The 19107-nt window shown below is 35.1% G+C and overlaps 1 protein-coding gene across 9 annotated transcripts in view; it reads right to left on the bottom strand.

Moving 5' to 3' along the window:
• CCDC91 (coiled-coil domain containing 91) overlaps positions 1 to 19107 on the bottom strand; it is a gene marked incomplete at its 3' end in the record, with an annotated part of 371630 nt that overhangs the window by 227966 nt on the left and 124557 nt on the right. For all 9 annotated transcript variants that reach the window (XM_079937340.1, XM_079937341.1, XM_079937344.1 and 6 more), the window contains 2 exons: positions 18569 to 18772; positions 17707 to 17811 (listed from right to left, as the gene is read on the bottom strand). In XM_079937340.1, the coding sequence (XP_079793466.1) occupies positions 17707 to 17811; positions 18569 to 18772 (309 nt within the window). The remainder of the gene's footprint in view (positions 1 to 17706; positions 17812 to 18568; positions 18773 to 19107) is intronic.

Raw genomic sequence — 19107 nt, forward strand, 5'->3', positions numbered from 1 at the left:
AGAGTGCTTCTACATTAACAAGGATATATGATACAAGGGAATCCTTTGAATTCTGTATACAATAAAATGTTTCATTTATCAGTTTTCGTTTCTTTAAAAAAGCTGTCAAGGTTTCTGTAAGTAGAGATTTAAAATTGTCTTAGAAAATGGCTTTAAAAATCATTAAAATATTAAATCTGCTAAAAGTCTACAAAAGATATATAAGAAATATCCCAAATGGTCCGTCAAGTTTAATCTTGCTGAAAAACTAATCCTATTTAAGTACCAGCCACATCTCACAATTGTAGAGGAATAAAGGTGGACTTGTCTTTTAATTCTAAGCAGACTATGTGTACTTAGAGAAATAGCACAGAGAAAAAAAATGAGAGATTCACTGGAGAGAAAAATACGGATTGCCACAAAAATATTTTAGACAACAAAGGCTGAAACAAAGAGTGTGCTGAGCCATATCTGAGTCACTGATTAAGGAAGAAAGAATGTTACTGCTGCTGACCAGGCTTCATTTGCAAAGAAGAATATATATGCTCTGGAATGACAACAGGCATCCTATCTTGCAGAACATAAAGTCTGTTATTGCCTACAATACTTCTTACCATGGCATACTCTTTAAACAAAATGTGATGATATCCATATATTTTTAAAGTGTAAAATTGAACACTTCTATAAAAATAAAATAACTTTTCCTAAATGAAAGTCAGTCATCAAGCCCTCCCCATCCCCTGCTCCACCTCTACTGTGAGGTGACTTCACTTACTACATTCCCTCATTCATTCTGCTCCAGCCACACTGCTCTTGTAGGTTCCCACTTCAGAGCATTTTCGTTTGGCTGCTCTCCAGGCCTAATATCTTCACTCCTCACCATCGTTAAGTCTCTGCTCAAAAGTCACATTTTAAATGAAACCTTGATCACTGCACTTAAAATTGTGATCTACTCTTCGTTCCCCCAGTACTCCCGATCCCCCTTAACTTGCTCTGTTTTTTCATCACTTACTCACTTTCTATTTCAAAATTAACTTACTTTTTATTTATTAAATACTCTCTTTCATACACTAAAATGTAAGTTCCGTGAACAGCAACTGGCTGCTGTTGTTGTTTTTCCTTTAATATATCAAGCATCTAAAACAGTACCTGGCACATAGAAGGCATCTCATAAATATTCCTTGGATGAATGTACATATGAACAAACTTGTTTCTCACCCATTTCAGGAGAAAAAGTACACTTAAACCCTATGGTAGATCAACTTTTTCTTACATATCAGATGTTAAGATACCTATTACTTTTAGTTAATAATCCAATGTTGCCATTGTTCTCCTTTTCTGTTTACACATAATCCATCACTTTATTTTACTCCCTATTTATCTAACATCTTTCTTGAAAAACTAAATAGCATTTCAGAGCTGCTATCTTACAACACAAGCAATTTAATGCAATTGGTCCTTTTTTTAGCAAGGCAGGATACTATGAACATTTATTCTACTACTACATTATAACAAATAGTACAATTCGACCTTTGCTCTTTAAAGTTTTTGAATGCTTTGTTATCATGCTTCCAGATGATATTCATTCATACATAAAATGACTACGTATTAGGCACTTAATATCACTATATTCTGTGCTAAACACAGAAAGACAGACTTCATCTCAAACCTCATGGTTCTCACAGTCTAGATGGAAAGTTAAAATACTAAACAAGTAATAAAAATAACATGAATCAACATTTATATAGTGCTGTGTGCCAGTCACTGTTCTTAAACACTTCAGAACATGAACACATTTATCCTCACAATAACCCATAAAGGAAGTATTATTATTATTACGCCTAGTTTACAAGTAAGAAAAATGAGACTTTTTGACGTTTTTCAAAGGCTGGCCTTAACCCGAAGGAAAACAGAGAACCACTGGAGGATTTTAAGACACAGAATAAAATGATCAGATCTTAAGAATTATTCTGGGTCAGCATGGATATTGAATTGGAGCGAAACAAAATCACATGTAGTAATACGAGTCAAAGATGACTGCTCCCTAGGCGAACATAATGGCATTACTGAGGGAAAAAGCACTAAGGATTTGAGAGACTGAGGAAGAAAAGCAAGAGGATTTAATAATTAAATGCAAATAGAGAGTATATGTCCACTTCTAACAGTCCCTGACCCCACCAATTTCATATTACATTGCTGTTACTGACTTGCTATAGGGTAAATGAAACCATCAATATTTATGAACCATATATATTTCTTTTAAGTTTTACAAGGAAAGTTTATGATTTAGAACCTAGAGAATTTTGCAAACTTGAAAGCCAAGCCATCCTTCCCCTTCCTCACTTCCAACAGTTAAATTCTCTAAATTTTTCTGCCTAAATATCTTCTAATATCTCTCCCTCCTCTCCATCTTTATTTGTATTTCTCCACCTCAGTAAGACCTCCATCACATTTCTCTCCGAATGTTTCTGAAGAGATCTCCCTAATTCCATACATCTTCCTCCAACTCATACCTATCAACTACAAGAAACATCTTTCCAAAACACCAATATGTTCAGTGCCACTCAACTACCAAAAGCTTTTTGACAGCCCGCAGCAGCCTTTTCAGATTCTGCTACTAAAACACCTCCCCCTCATATCCTATGCTAATATACCAAACTAGATACCCTCACTGTTGAAACGCCAGGACTACCTATTTTTCAAACAGGTCATGTTATTTCATACGTGCAGGACTTTGCAGACATCCCTCCCTCTACAACAGCGGTCCCCAACCATTTTGGCACCAGGGACCGGTTTCGTGCAAGACAATTTTTCTATGGACAGGAGGTGGCAGGCGAGGGGATGGTTTCAGGATGATTCAAGCACATTACATTTATTGTGCACTTTATTTTCATTCTTATTACATTGTAATATATAATGAAATAATTATACAACTCATCATAATGCAGAATCAGTGGGAGCCCTGAGCTTGCTTTCACTTGCCACTTACTGACAGGGTTTTGATATGCGTCTGCAAGGAATTGATTATTATGGTCTCTGTGCAGGCAAACCTCTCTGCTAATGCTAACCTGTATTTGCAGCCGCTCCCCAGCGCTAGCATCACCGCCTCAGCTCCACCTCAGATCATCAGGCTTTAGACTCTCATAAGGAGCGCACAACCTAGATTCCTCGCATGCGCAGTTCACAGTACGGTTCGTGCTCCTATGAGAATCTAATGCCGCCGCTGATCCGACAGGAGGCGGAGCTCGGGCGGTAATGTGAGTGATGGGGAGTGGCTGTAAATACAGATGAAGCTTCGCTTGCTCACCTCTGGTTGGGCGGCCCAGTTCCCGGGGGTTGGGGACCCCTGCTTTACAAGACTTCCCTTCCCTATTGACGACCTGACAAAGACCTGTTAATCTTCTGAATCTAAATTCTAATGACTTTTTCTCCTTTGTGATCTTGCATACTTAGTATACTAGCTCCATTCTAAACCTCATCAGACTGTATGGCAATTGCTTACATTTATTCTTTCATTCATTCTCCCAATGAAATTACGTTTCTATCTTCATTGTGTGACACAGTTTCTGGGAGAGTATACGTATTCTAGCTTGTTGCACTGAATTCAGGTGCAAAATTGATAGCAATTGTAGGTGCTAAAGGGCTTTTAACTCTCAAGACTGAAAGCCATGGTGAGATTATAGGAAATCTGATTCTAAATAACAAGTATATTACTATACATGAAACAAACAAAAACTCTTACCAGTTTTTAGGAAAAAGTGAACAGTAAATGTCCAGGAGCTATAAAAAGAAAACTACAAAACTCAATTGAGGGATATTTAAGGAGTCTGGAATAAATGGAGAAACATACCCACTAAACAGAATGATTTAATATACAGAATAATGTTAATTTTCCATATATAAATCTAAAAATTTAATGAAATTTCTATCAAAATCCCAACAGGGCTTTCTTTTTAAATTTAACTGGTTTAATGATTTTAAAATCTAACTGGAAGATTAATAGGGAAGATTAGCTAAAAAAAAAAAAGAAGCATAGCCCCATTAAATATCTAAATGTTCAATTAAACAGAAAATAATCCTCATACTATATGGCAAAGTGTAAATAACTCTCATATATAAAGATTTCCATAAATCATTAAAAATAAGATGAACAGAATTTTTTTAATGGACAAAGGAGAGATACATAAAATTCAAGGATGAAATGAAAATGATCAATAGAATAAGGAAAAAATCATACATACTAATAAGAAAATGAAAATTAAGGAAGCAAGAGATATATCTTACTTCACTAATTGGCAAAAAGAGTGGTAATACATAGTGTAGGCGAGGATGTGGCAAAATAGGCACACTCATTATTTCTTGGTAAAAGTAAATTTATACAATATTCTAGAAGACAAGCTAATAGTATCTGTTTTAACATTGTTAGCTCTAAGGTATGAAATTAAAAGCAACTTTCACAGAGTTACAGATTTCTATATTAGAATTTTTTATTGTACTAGATTATGTTGCTAGAAAAATTATGTTTTAAGAGAAAGAGCAAAAGAAAATTTATAAGACAGAAGAAATAATAAGGAAGGCAGGAAAAGTATACTTAGACACATATAAAACGTACACGTATTTAAAAAAAAGATAAGAAACTATCTGGGAAGCATACTACTTGTGTAAAAGAAACTATAACAAAATAGGGGAGAGTTCAAAAGCCAAGTGGGGAACAAGTCTGAAATGACAGGAGGAAAAAGTCTCATGAAGTTGAAAGCAAAAGAGGGGTCAATGATTTTAAAAATGGATGAGGTCCTTCCTTGGTGAAGTCTTAAAGCAAAAGCAGGACCTGAGCTGTTGCCACATTCATAAATTCCTATGCAGTAAAGAGCAGGTTAGTGTTTGCCATGAAGGTTACCTTTTTCAGATTCTGGAGGTTTCGTGCTGTTCTGTTATTTCAGACACTGTCATAACTTGTGAAACTCCCTGGCAGCTAGTCTGTAACTTTAGAAGCAGATGGAGTAGGTAGTATATTTATATTTATTTTTCATTATTAAAATGCTCTCTACTCTGTATCTACAGCTGACACAAGATTTTCTTATAAGATGTTATTTAATAGAATACAAGGATAATATAGGTATTAGGCTCAAAAGAAAATATACATTTCCTAATACTTTTATCACAAAAACCTCCTTCAAAAACCATAATTCCTTAAGTAGCTTTTTAATATGAAATTAAAAGTATTTTACTTTTATCTTTTTAAAAATGGAATCCAACTTAATTTTAGCATAGAGATGGCTCACAACAGGGAACATTAAATAGATGATGAAGTACACTATAGCGTTACTTACAAAACACCTATACTCCATGTCTTAGTCTGCTCAGGCTATCATGACAAAATATCATAGGCTCGGTGGCTTAAACAACAGGCATTTATTTATTTATTTATTTTTAACATCTTTATTGGGGTATAATTGCTTTGCAACAGGCATTTATTTTCTCACAGTTCTGTAGGCTAGAAATCCAAGATAAAGGTGCCAGTATGAATGGTTTCTAGAGAGAGCTTTCTCTCCAGCATATAGCTTAGAGAAAGCTGCCTTCTAGCTGTGTCCTCACATTCCAAAGGGGAGAGAGTAACCTAGCTTTCTGGTGTCTCTTATAAGAGCACTAATCCCTTCATGAGGGCTCCACCCTTACGACCTCATTGAAACCTAAGGATCTCCCAAAGGCACCATCTCTAAATACCATCACACTGGGGGTTAGGGCTTCAACATATGAATTTGAGCATGGGGGAAGTGGAGACACATTAAATCCATAGTACTGCACAAGCCACCAACCATTTCAGTCAACCAGCCAACCAACCTACATTTTTTTATGTGCCAAGCACTATTCCAGGAACTGATAATATAATAATTTAAAAAGACAAGTTCCCCTTCCAGGAACTTACATTCCGAGAAAAAGGAGGAATAGTCAAACGATAAATACATAAACAAGATTCTGCTAAGTATTTTGAGGAAAATAAAATACAATTGGGTTAGGGGGAGCAGAAACTACTTTAGCCAGAGAAACCAGAAAAAGGTTACCTAAAGAAGTGGCCTTTCAGCTGAGCTAAATCATGAAGATGAAGTAGGAACGAACAAGTTAAACCAATCACAAAATGCTCAGAAAGCATTTATTCTACATACTCATCTTTCCAAAGTTTCAGATTTTGGCCACTATTCTCTGTATTGTTAAAGGGTTTTAGATAGTAAATTCCTTGACTATTCCCTTCAAAATCACAATATCTTTCCTCCTTCAGATAGAATACGTAAAGACACACACCCTCCTCAGCAAGTAAACACTCAAAGAGAAAAGGAGATAGAGCTCTTCAAAGCAATTCTTATCTATTAACATGTAGCAAATATGCCTTAGTCACCGCTTTCCACATTAAATGTTTCTGCCTGAGAAAAGTCTAAACTTTTAAGATCATCAAAGAAATATATAGAAAACATATAGACCCTGGGAGCCACCTAATCCTGCCTCAGTTTGGGTGTGTCTTCTCCTTCAACATTCATTTCTGGCTGCTGTGAGTGTAAATGCATCTTTTCTCCATTACTTTATATTCAACTATCTGGTTGAGAGAGAAAAAGGCACCATGACTTACCTACCAAATAAAGTACTCTACATGGATTTTTAAAGAATTTGCTTCAAACCAGTCTTTTCATTTACTGGTGAGGTCTGTGGCTTTGTTCTAGAATGGTTGAGGTCAGAGTTTGACCTCAGATAAGTAGGAAAATACAGTAAATACATCCCTTGAGATTGTAAACTAGGGTATTCAAAAATAACAGGTTTGCCTCACCACTGGATGAGAATGAGGCTTAGCCACATTATAAGCCCATGTTTTCCTATTTTTTGGCAATACCATTACATGCACACACACAAAAATCTATCACTAAGCCCTGCTCAAAAACATTTACTAGGTACAAAAAAATCTGTGTGCACTCTAAGAATTCTCCTTGGACGATTTACAATCTAGTAAAGAAGGTAAAACATGCACTCCTAATGTGACAAATGTGCTTACAAACATCCTAATAGTAAATGGGATTACTGTAAATAAACATTAAAATTACATTTTACCAAATTACACGATCCTGAAAAGACAATTTTAAAAGTTATTTAAATGTGTAAGACAAGTTAAAGATCAAATTCAATGTCACACAATAAGAATCATAATGACAATCCTATACCATCTCTGAAATGTGTTCATATAAGCCTTTGCATTAGTATAACTCACAAGGGGTCATGTACTATCTAACTTTAAAAGAAATTATGGCTCTGAAATTAGCATTCAGCCTTGAATCACTCACAATTAAAAATGAGTAAAACTTTTAAGACCAAATGAATATATAAAAGTATTGGGTGGCCCAAAAGTTCGTTCGGGTTTTTTGTATGGGTTATTAACGTTACAGGAAAACCCCGAACGAACTTTTTGGCCACCCAATAATACATGCTTGCTGAAAAAATTTTATGCCGAATCATATTATGAGAATTTAGGTACCTAAATTTAAGGTAGACTCAATCCAGTTTTTTGTATAAATTTTTTTTTGAAGAAAGTCTTCTCTTTAATGAAGATAATTCATTTAAATTGAGAAAACTATTTTTAAATTTAAAAGCAGGTTAAAAACCCTTTATTTTCTATTTACTATAATATTTGAAGGTTCATTTAAACTAGCCAAAAGTTTACTTGATTTTTTGTTTTTAAATATTTTACATTTCTAACTAAACTACTTAAAATTTCTAAATATGTTGAAACTTATTTGGAACACAAAAAAGTCATTTTACATATTTAATCAAATCTAAGATGCATATTTCATCACACTTTAAGATTTCTGAAATTACGAAATGTTATATTTTCTGTCCCCTCAAAATCTATTATCAAATTGATGGTGTGTCTTTAAAAATCTATATTATCTTAAATTTGTGAAGGTACTAGCAAACATTTTAAATTTCTGTTATTGTATAAGGGAGGAAAAACATTTTCACAATGGTCAATTAGCCTGTAGAACTGAAGATGGTATTCTTCTAACGACTTCAAAATTATTCAATTTAGTTTTGATAAATAAAAGAACAACTTGATTTTCTGAATTATTAGAACAGGAATGATAAAAATCACATAATACCTTCAGAATATGAACCAGCATGAAATTTCCAAAAGGTATACCTACATTGTCAATTCTCAATAATGTCCCCAATCTTCGCATTCTTTGAAACTGAACGGTCAATTTTCTCATTACTACTGTTACTTAGGAACAAATAATCCAATTGTTAAAGTATACATTTTTCCCACTGGTAGAACTAAAAAAAATGTTTTTGTTTTTCTAAAAACTGCATATTAGGATGATAAAATGGGGGGGTTGGTTTCCTAAAATGTTTATAGTATTGTTATTGTTTAAACTGTATCCAAAAATCTAGTGTTTTTATAAACAAGAGTTTAAGCTGTTTTCATTTTGGAAAAGTATATCATTTTTATTTGCTAAAAATGATCCTCATTTAAAAGAAAAAGCTGCTAACTCCTAAGTTAGGGAAAGGTTATAACACCTAAGTTAGGGAATAAAGATAATGAACAAGGAGAAATAGTATAAAGCTTAAGTGTTTATTCTCAAGATAATTAATATTTTGCAGGGGGGAGGGAATGACTTAAGGTCCTTATTAGGAACATCAATCATGATGTTGGTGATCTGTATCTATAGATACAGGTAAAAAGGTATTAATACAAGTTATATGTTGTAAGACAAAAAAATCAAATGAGTAGTAGCCATTTAGATACTCTTGTAAACACCCTCCTCCTCAAATTAGTTGTTTAAAGCTTTTTACTTCCCTTGAAAAAATGGAACGAAGCATGCGAAATTCAGTGACAATCAGGAAAAAGGAATATAACTGACTTTCTATATAACTGAAGATGAAAACAAAGAATAGAGTAGTAGTTTTCCCAAGTAGTTTTTTTTTTATTCTCTAGACATTTTCTTCTTCATTTCAACAATTCTCACAGGCACCTACAAGTACCAAGCAATAGTATGTAAAAATGAATAAGACACGGTCTTTACCCTCAAATTTTATTAAGCAATATTGAGACCTACAACTCCCTACAATCTAGTACTAATTCCATAAAGAGGTAAATATCCTTGGGGAAAGCGTATGTTTAATCTTTGCTAACCCAGACAATTCCCTTTAATAACAATTAACAGTGAGAGAATACTGGGAATATGGTAGTAATGATGGTACAGTTTTCAGATCTCTCAAAATTCCCTCACAAAAACACATAGAGCACCTAAAAAAGTAGGACCAAAAGCTCATACTCATTATCTATCACAAAAATAGATGTCACAGTATCTCTGTGAATGCCAGAATATAAGCAAGTAAAAATAAACCAAGAACAGTCTCAAGATCTGCATGGCATCAGAATCTGGGCAAGAGGAAAGATGAAAGCAACAGGGTATCAGACAGACATGAGAACTCCAGAACAGCTAACAGATACTCACCAGAGAGGTCAGCAGGCCAATATGAGGACAGCAAGTAAGACAGAGGAGCCTAACATTCCAATAAGTACAAGTGGTCCTCAGTAAGGTATCAATGGCCCAGGATACACTGGGTCCAATAAACTCTAAATACTTTCAAGAGAAAGCCCCACATTGAGGAGAAAAAGCTGAGAACAGAGTCCAAATTGACCAAGCCAGAGACAACAAAACAAGGAAGGAAAAGAATATCAAGTCAAAGTGAAAAAAGGGAACAGAGTCAGAAAATCTACAAATGTTGCCACATCCTTCTAATCTGACAAACATTAGAGCACTATACAATCATGAGGGGGAAAAAAACTGCCTTAAATCACTCCTCCAGCTAAAAATATCAAGAAAACTAATTTCACATAAAAACAAATAACAAAATTATGTCAAATGCTATGCAATGTTTCATATAGATAGATAGATAGATGGAACAGTATGACAGCCCTACATAAAATAAAAGCACAGCAGAAATATATATTTTAAAAAGAAGTTTTAAATTCTACCCTTGTATTTCAAACTGAGTTAAAAGACATTATGAAAGTGATAAAGGAGATTACAGAACAATATGAATCATAATTAGAAAAACTCAGAAATGATGCGAGAAATTTCAGAAAAAAATTTTAACAGAATAAATCATTTCAGAAATGATGACTAAACTAAAAAGAATATAACATTAAATAAGCTAAACTGAGCTTCCCTGGTGGCGCAGTGGTTGAGAGTCCGCCTGCCGATGCAGGGGACGCGGGTTCATGCCCCGGTCCAGGAAGATCCCACATGCCGCGGAGCAGCTAGGCCCGTGAGCCATGGCCGCTGAGCCTGCGCGTCCGGAGCCTGTGCTCCGCAACGGGAGAGGCCACAACAGTGAGAGACCCACGTACCGCAAAAAAAAAAAAAAAAAGAATAAGCTAAACTGAAAATACCTTAAGAGAACTGGAATAAGAGAGGAAACACATTTTAGGTCAAAAAGAAATGAAGAAAGATGAAAAGGATTCAAGAATAAAGGATAATACTGAAGACAAAGAGTAACCAATAAACACATAATAAGAGTCACCAGAACAAATAAAACATAGTAAGAAAATAAAACAAGTATTAAATTTATAATTAATAAAAACTCCTGGGCTTCCCTGGTGGCGCAGTGGTTGAGAATCTGCCTGTCAATGCAGGGGACACGGGTTCAAGCCTCGATCTGGGAAGATCCCGCATGCCGTGGAGCAACTAGGCCCGTGAGCCACAGCTACTGAGCCTGCACAGCTGGAGCCTGTGCTCTGCAACAAGAGAGGCCGCGATAGTGAGAGGCCCGCGCACCGCGATGAAGAGTGGCCCCCCCTTGCCACAACTAGAGAAAGCCCTCGCACAGAAATGAAGACCCAACACAGCCATAAATAAATAAATAAATAAATAAATAAATAAATAAATAAATAAATAAATAAAATTTAAAAACGGTCACCTAGCTTTAACAATGATTAATTCATAGTCATTTAAAAAAAAAAAACAAATTCCTTGACATTTAGAAGGAGGAATTGAAACTATATATGTATATTAAAGGACACATTGTAAATCTAGGGAAATCAACCTAGAATGACCAATACCAGGACATATTACAGTAAAATTATTTGACTTTAAAGAATAAGAAATTAAAAGAAGAGTAGATGAAATTAAGCAATACTTCATAATAAAAGAAAATGGAATAATATATTTAGATACCCATAAAAAGAAAAAAGAATAAGGAATCTGTTAATGAACCACTATGGAAGGGCCTCCAAGAAATATGCTTCAAAAAGGAAGGGGGGGGGTCTTCCCTGGTGGTGCAGTGGTTGAGAGTCCGCCTGCCAATGCAGAGGACATGGGTTCGTGCCCCGGTCCAGGAAGATCCCACATGCCACGGAGCGGCTGGGCCCGTGAGCCATGGCTGCTGAACCTGCACGTCCGGAGCCTGTGCTCCGCAACAAGAGAGGCCACAACAGTGAGAGGTCCGCGTACCGCAAAAAAAAAAAAAAAAGGAAGGGGGGAGGTGATTTTTTTAAATAAATAACAGAAGTGCATTTATTTAGTACACTACCATCTGTTTACAGGCATACCTCGGAGATATTGTGGGTTTGATTCCCAATCCACAATACTAGCCATCATCTGAGTCTTCAGTGAGTCCTAATCTTTTGGCTGGTGGAGGCTCTTGCCTCAGTGTTGATGGCTGCTGACTGATCAGGGTGGTGCTTGCTGAGGCTGGGGCAGCCGTGGCAGTTTCTTGAAATAAAGCAGCAGTGAGGTATGCCACAACGACTGACTCTTCCTTTCACAAATGATTTCTCTGTAGCATGCAATGCTGTTTGATAGCATTTGACCCACAGTAGAACATCTTCCAAAATTGGAGTCAATCCTCTCAAACCCTGCTGTTACTTTACCAATTCAGTTTATGTAACATTCTAAATCCATTGTTGTCATTCAACAATCTTCACAGCATCTTCACCAGGAGCAGATTCCATCTCAAGAAACCACTTTCTTTGCTAAACCAAAAGAAGCAACACCTCATCCTTTCAAGTTTTATTATGAGACTGCAACAATTCAGTCACATCTTCAGGCTCTTCTAATTCTACTTCTCTTGCTATTTCCACCACATCTACAGTGACTTCTTCCACTGAAGTTTTGAAACCAAAACATAAAATCTTTATTTTCCTTTCATTTTCCCCCAGGGCTTTCTCAGAATATGGATAATCATTTTTAAAGACAGGTGAATAAATAGGATATCTTCAAGCTATGCGTAATTTGTATTTCTTTCAGTATTCTCTACTACTAAGTAGGACTTCAACTACATTTTGGGTTAGCTATGCAGAACTGGTTAATTCCTCACATACCAGGTTATCAAGTTAAATGCTCAAGGTATCAAGACATTGCTCTAATGCCATAAAGCATAATTACTACAGTAGTCTCTGGCTAAGGGCCCAACTTTCCAACACCTGACTAGTATTCACTTTAAAACAGTACACAAAAATATTGAGAATAGTATCTATTCAAAATGATGTAATGTAACCTTTGAAATCAGCAACAGAACACAGATAATACTCTGAAGCAGTATAAATCCATTTATGAGATCAATTTAACGTCCTCTGAAACACTGTTATCACATCACTTTTTTTAAATTAAATTCTCAAACTGAATAATCAGCATACTATAACTAAGAGACATTTCAATAGGAAATGGCATTTGGAAGCACAGACCCAACCTTTAAAAAGTTTGTTCAGGAAATTCCCAAAACTAGCCATAGCTACCAATACCAACAACTATCAGAGATGATAATTTAACAATCAGCTGCATCTATTAATTAAACTTGTTAAAATGTGGCCACAGTATGAAATGTACAGTCTGAGAAGCTTCCAAGTCTCTTCAGTGCTCGTCACAGGTGTGGATGTACTTGCTATGAGTCAGAGACAAAAGACAAAAGAGATTGGAATCCAAGTGTACTAAGATGAGCTCTCTATTCATGTTTCATGAAAAGTCCTTTAAATAGCTACCGCTGACACATGGAGCATGATTCACTTTTCTTCCTCTGCTTAGGCTCACACCCTGAATAGCACAGGAAAGGAGAGGTAGTGCACACCCCCACTGTACTGCAGAGTTCACGGTATTCCTTATTTCCTTCTGTTATGGGCACATTCACACCGCTCCACCTAACCTGGTAATTAGACCATACCACATAAAACCACACTGTTAGAATTCTCTATAACAGTTAATGTTGCTCTTTTAAAAAAGTTTTAAGGGTTTTACAAACATCCCATTTATTAATTACTCCATCTCGTGTCAGATTAAAATATTGACAAAGGCACACCCAACACTGGTCTAAGCGGAGGTAGATTTCTTACAAAATTGAAAATTCGAGCACTATATTTTGATATCATGTGAAAATACTTGGATTTTTCATGGTGATGAATAGGTATGAATTTTGTTTGCTTTTTTTTCTCTGTATTGTCCACATTTTCCACAATAAACCTATTATTCTTATAAATATACAATCATACTAACATTTTTTAAGGAGAAAGGCTTCTCAGTCAATTTAATCCAGTCTTATCAGGACTACTTTTTGTACTCCTGGATATTTTGCTTTATTTAGGATACCATAGAGAGGCAGGCACCAATATATTATCCCTGTCATCAAAAATAGCAGAAAAGAAAACTTTTTCTATTTCATTAAGCTCCACAAATATTTAGAAGACCCGTATGCTATATATGTCTTAATATAAAAAAGATGTGGATTGCCATAGTCTACAGAAAATACATGATAAATATATTGACTTTCAAATATCTGAGGGATGACTTGCAGACCAGAATTCAAGCAATAAAGTTGATATATATTTTCATGATTTAAAAACTTACTTTTGCTAAAATTTCATCCTACATATATTTAGCATAGAGTGGCCTCCTTTGATACTCACAAATTTAATCACATCTCCTATTCCTAAGAAATTATTAGATAGAACCAACTTTGTACCAGTTTTTAAAAAAGGCTATATTCCCAGAAAGAAATGAATTATATAAAGTAGGTCAAACAGTGACGGTCAAAATTTTCTAAATTCTTAATGATCAGGTACAATACAATTTAAATATATTTATTAAAAATACACTTCCAGGAAGTCTAACACATATACCTATTTATGCACAAACTTAGTAAGTATAAAGTAGATATAGAGATTTATGGATTATCTCACAAACTGAGTTATGCATATTTTTATTTTCCCCTCTTCTATATACAAGGACTCTATGAGTTGATTACTTAAGCTGTTTTCCTTAAAAACTTTACTCAAAATACCTGCTTTAGATTAATGTATTTTAAGCTTGAATTAATTTTCTGCTGTAGCTACAATAAAGAATATTTAAAATTTTAAATGTTCCTTTTTATTTCACTTCTAGACTAAGATGAAATAGATGCACTTCTCCCTATTTTTCTCAAGAAGTACAGCTAAAAGACCTGGACATTATCTTTAAAACAAATGTAAGAAGACTGCAAAGGGGGACAAGAAAGCAGACCACCTGCGGACTTGAGGAACCAAGGAATGACACAGCAGCAAGTTTTGTGAGTTTTCTTTTAGCCACCTATATCCCAAACTAGGTACTGGAATGACCAGCAACCAGGAAATTCCAATGGGCACAAACACAAACAGCCCCAAGGAAAGGTATCCCTCTCCATCCAAAGGTCCACAAAAGGGGCAACCTAGCAGAACAGATAACTGGTAGATAATAAGTGCTCTATGAGGGCCAAACCCCACGGAAAAAAAAAAAAATGTGATCCCATCTCCAGCTCTATGAGCAAAGGCCAAAATGCTAAACCCAGACTCTACCCTCACCCAGCAGGGACGTAGAAACTAAACAGTGTGCCTGCCTTTGAGTTCAATTTGTCTATTAGACCTCCTAGTACACTTTTCTATCACTTATTTGGCCAAGGTGATAAAATACTCCCTAAGTTAGTTTACTCTTTTTTCCATATAGTATAAAAAGGAGAGAGGTCCTTTTTGGTACTGAAGTAAAATCACCTAAAAAATGTTTTCTTGAGATGTACTGTTTCCAGTAAAAGGAAAGTATTTTTAAGTTGAATATTAGTTTTGAAGACTCAAGTTGTTACTCTTAGATTACCACTATTAATAGTAAAAGCAATAAGACAACAATGATAATGTCACTAGGCGTTTACATTGGTTTTCACTATGGAAAGCTCAAAATGTTGTATACCAGGTGTTAGATGGTCTCTCAGGTATGTTATTGTTCCCATTAACAGATTGAGAAACCGAATTTGCAAAGGTATGTGTCTCACTAACGGGCCCAGAATAAGTCACTCAATGTAGAGAGAAGAAAACACAAAGTTCCAGTAATCAGTACTGAACCTTCCAATAAGCACCCTAATTCCAAGTATGGAGCTATAAATGTGGCTGTATACAATGTAATTAGCCCTTGAGCAGCAGGGTGCATTATATTAGTGAATTCATTCATTCATTCAGGAGTATTAATTGAGCCCACATTACATGCTAGGTGTTGCTCTAGGCACTGGAAAGTTCCCAATCTCATGGAGCTTACACTCTGGTGAGGGTAAAAGAACAAATAAACAAATCAAAATAAAATAACAATTGTTATGAGGAGGGGGGAAGAAAGCAAAGAAAGGGGGCTAGGGAATGCTGAGCATGTACACAGGTTCTTATTTTCTATAGCATAGTCAAAGAAAGCTTCCACAAGAAGGTAGCATTTGAGCAACTTTCTAAAGGAAACTAGGGTTCACTGAGAGTTGTTAAAAAGTATAATTTTCAAAAAGTTAAAATGTGACTCATATAAATATAAATGAAACACATCAAAGACTTATACTACTCTTTATTAATAAAAGAATCATTTATGTTAACAGAAGGAATCAGATGTTAAGACTGGTTCAAAGAACATTTGAATAGGCATACGAATAGAAATTTTAAATAACGGAGTGTTAGACCAAGCAAGAGTGCTAGATGGAGATAATGTCTAATGAATGTCCTACAGGGCAATAAACACTATTCTTTGAAATTCTAACAGAGGGATATTATTTGCACCTCTTCTGTGAAAAAAATTAATTAACGTGTAATGTCAATACAACTGAGACTTTTAATCAACAGTAAACAGTGAGTCACATTCACAGTGAGTACTACATTCTTTTAAATAATCCTTGAGTAGGTCTAGTAAGTAATGCCCTCATAGGACACTGAAAGAACATACTGCTCACCATTCTCCTTGTTTTCAAGTTTTACATTTTTTAAACAAAGCCATGCAGATATCTGCAGGAAGAGCATTCCAGTCAGAGAAACTGAATGAATCACAAACTGTTTCCCTCCACTCACCACTCCAACAGGCAAGGAATGCCCTCAGTAACACAGACTCACACATTCGCCTGGACCTTATTATGAACTCAGTGTAAGTAAATAGCTGGGGGCGAACTGGAAAAGTTGGAGAAGCCAGAAGATTTACACTGAAAGGAGAATGACAGTTGAGGTTGGGAAATGATTTGACTCACATTTTTTAAAAACACTACTCCACCTGATGAAATAAAGACTCATTAAGGGAGAAGAGCACGGGTAGAAGCTAGAAGGCCACTTAGGAGACTATTAAAACGATCTAGGCAAATAAACACGTAAATACATAGTTTGTCAGATGTGAAAAGTGCTATGGAGAAAAATAAAGCAGAATGTGGGAAGGCTGGTAGGGGATGTCAGCATTGTTTGGAAAGGTCTCCCTTGATAAGGTGATTATGTGCGCGGAGACCTGAATGATATAAAAAAGTAAACAATGCAGAAAATTGAGGGACGAGTGCTCTAGACATAGGGATAAAGCAAAACGATTGAAGAGAAAGAATCAGGTAAAAGACAGGGAGGAGGGACACAAAAAAATGGAGGGCCTTGCAAACCATTTTAAGGACTTACTTGACTTTTAGTTTGGGTGAGGTGAGAAGCCATTGAAGGTTTCCAAGCAAAGAAATGACATGAGCAGCTTTAACTATTAAACAGATCACAGTGGCTGTCATGTGGAGAATGGTCTGTAAGTGGGCAATGACAGAAGCAAAAAAGATTAGAATAGAAGATACTTCAGTATTCCAAGGGAGAAATAAGGATGGCCTAGAATAGGTTGGCAGCAGTGACCGTAATGACAAACAGTCAAAACCTGGATATTTTGAAGGTAGAGCCAACAGGTTTTTGCTTAAGGAACAGACACGGGGTAAGCACAAAAAGGAATAAATGTGGGTTTCAGCTTTAGCAACTGGAAAGACAGAACTGCTATTTCCTGGGATGGGGAAGACTGCAGAAGAAACAAGTTTGTTAAGGAAATTTGAGGAGAAGACGAGGTGACATTGATTACAAACAATTTATGAAAAAGGTTAAATATGTCAGTTTGGTGTTTATACGATTCTAAGCTCTTTTCAAATGTAATCACAATAAGAAAAATTGGAATGTCTAATTTCCAAATTGAGAAAATCATCAGAAACAGAATATTTTTCGCCAGGCTGAGTCTGAATCAGCTAACCTGCATGGCCTCTCAGGGATTCGTGCTCCTCAAAATGGCATTTATCATTAATTTCACACATGTTAGTCAGTATTTTACATATTTAAGCAAGTATCTGATGCTTCGTTCATAAAGTTTTCATTGAGCACTTTTTGGAGTTATATTACATGCTTCATCAAAAGGCCTACATACTAAATTTATAATTCACTGCTTTTACCTGAAGTTCTTTGTATCTATCTTGAAAAGAAATGGCCTCTTGCTCTTTTTCTTTAAGGAAATCTTTTTCCAAGACACTATGTTTTTCCATCAATGATTCCACATCCTAAAAGAAAAAAATCCAAGCATAAATTTTGTAATATTTAAAGGCATAAAATATATTCAGTTTTTTCAATGAACATATTTAGAAAATATTTGGTAAGGAAAGAACCCACCGGAAGTACGGTTTTCAAAGTTCAACAATATTATAAAACGTATGCTTCACTCTCATTCCCAGACCAATATCAAACACTGATATAACACTAACACTGCTGTAACACTAAAATTATTCATGCTAATAAATAAATAAAAGCATCTAAACTAATTATAAACAACACTCTACCTCTACCTATACTTTCTATAAATTTGCTAAGGTCTTTTTATAGAGATATTTGTAGGAAACAGAAATGAGAACACATAAATAATTTACTAAAATAGCTGTATTTCTAAGTAATCTTGTCAAATATCCCATCATGTCTGACTTCTCATAGGGACAAATGAATATTACAGATCTTCTAACGTACATAAGAAATACAACACTACCTGCTTTCAAAGTAAATAAAAATAAACCAGAAGGAAAGCATTCATTAGTGAAAAAAAAAATCCAGTAAAAGATGTTCATATCTTTAAAAGTACACCTTTAAAACTAGAAATTTCTTATCAAAGACTTTCGTAAGAGATAAGCTTGTATGACTGATTTAAACCTACAGCCAAAGAGCATAATAGCTTTTCCACTGCTGAATTTTTAATCAGAAGTTGGGATTATATCATATTTCCAGTATCTGCAATTCAAACATTTATTTTTTAGGCAAATGTAAATATACCTTTTTAATTCTCTGTTTTTCTTCTTCAGATACTTTGAGTTTCATCTCCAGACTTGAAATTTTCTGCTGAAGCTGTATGTTTGATACATTGGCTCCAGGATCCTCAGAATCATCCACAAGAGCAATTGTTCCATTACTTTTCTCCTCAGTTAAACCCAACGGAAAAAGTGAGATATCCAGATGAGTGTGTGCTGATTGCTGAATCTAAACCACATTAACAAACAAACAAACAAACAAACAAAAAACACAAGAGGGGAAAGTTTACACTGCACCAAGAAGGAAAAGATCCAAAGGGCACCAGAAACCACATTTGGAAATTAAGTTGTAGCAAAGGTTTCGAAATTATTTCACCCTTTAAGTAAATCAACAGAAGACCTCAAACTATTACAACAACCTGATCTTTGCAATAAGAAACAAAATTTTCTGTAAACTTCAGAGTTTAAAGCATTTATTATTTTCCAAGCAAAGCATTAAAAACTTAAAACTTTTTCTTGAGAGTGTATATTAAGTATAAATATATCTGATACCAGTTCTTGAAT

Source organism: Stenella coeruleoalba (assembly GCF_951394435.1).
Source record: "Stenella coeruleoalba genome assembly, chromosome: 11".
In the NCBI taxonomy this organism is placed as follows: domain Eukaryota; kingdom Metazoa; phylum Chordata; class Mammalia; order Artiodactyla; family Delphinidae; genus Stenella; species Stenella coeruleoalba.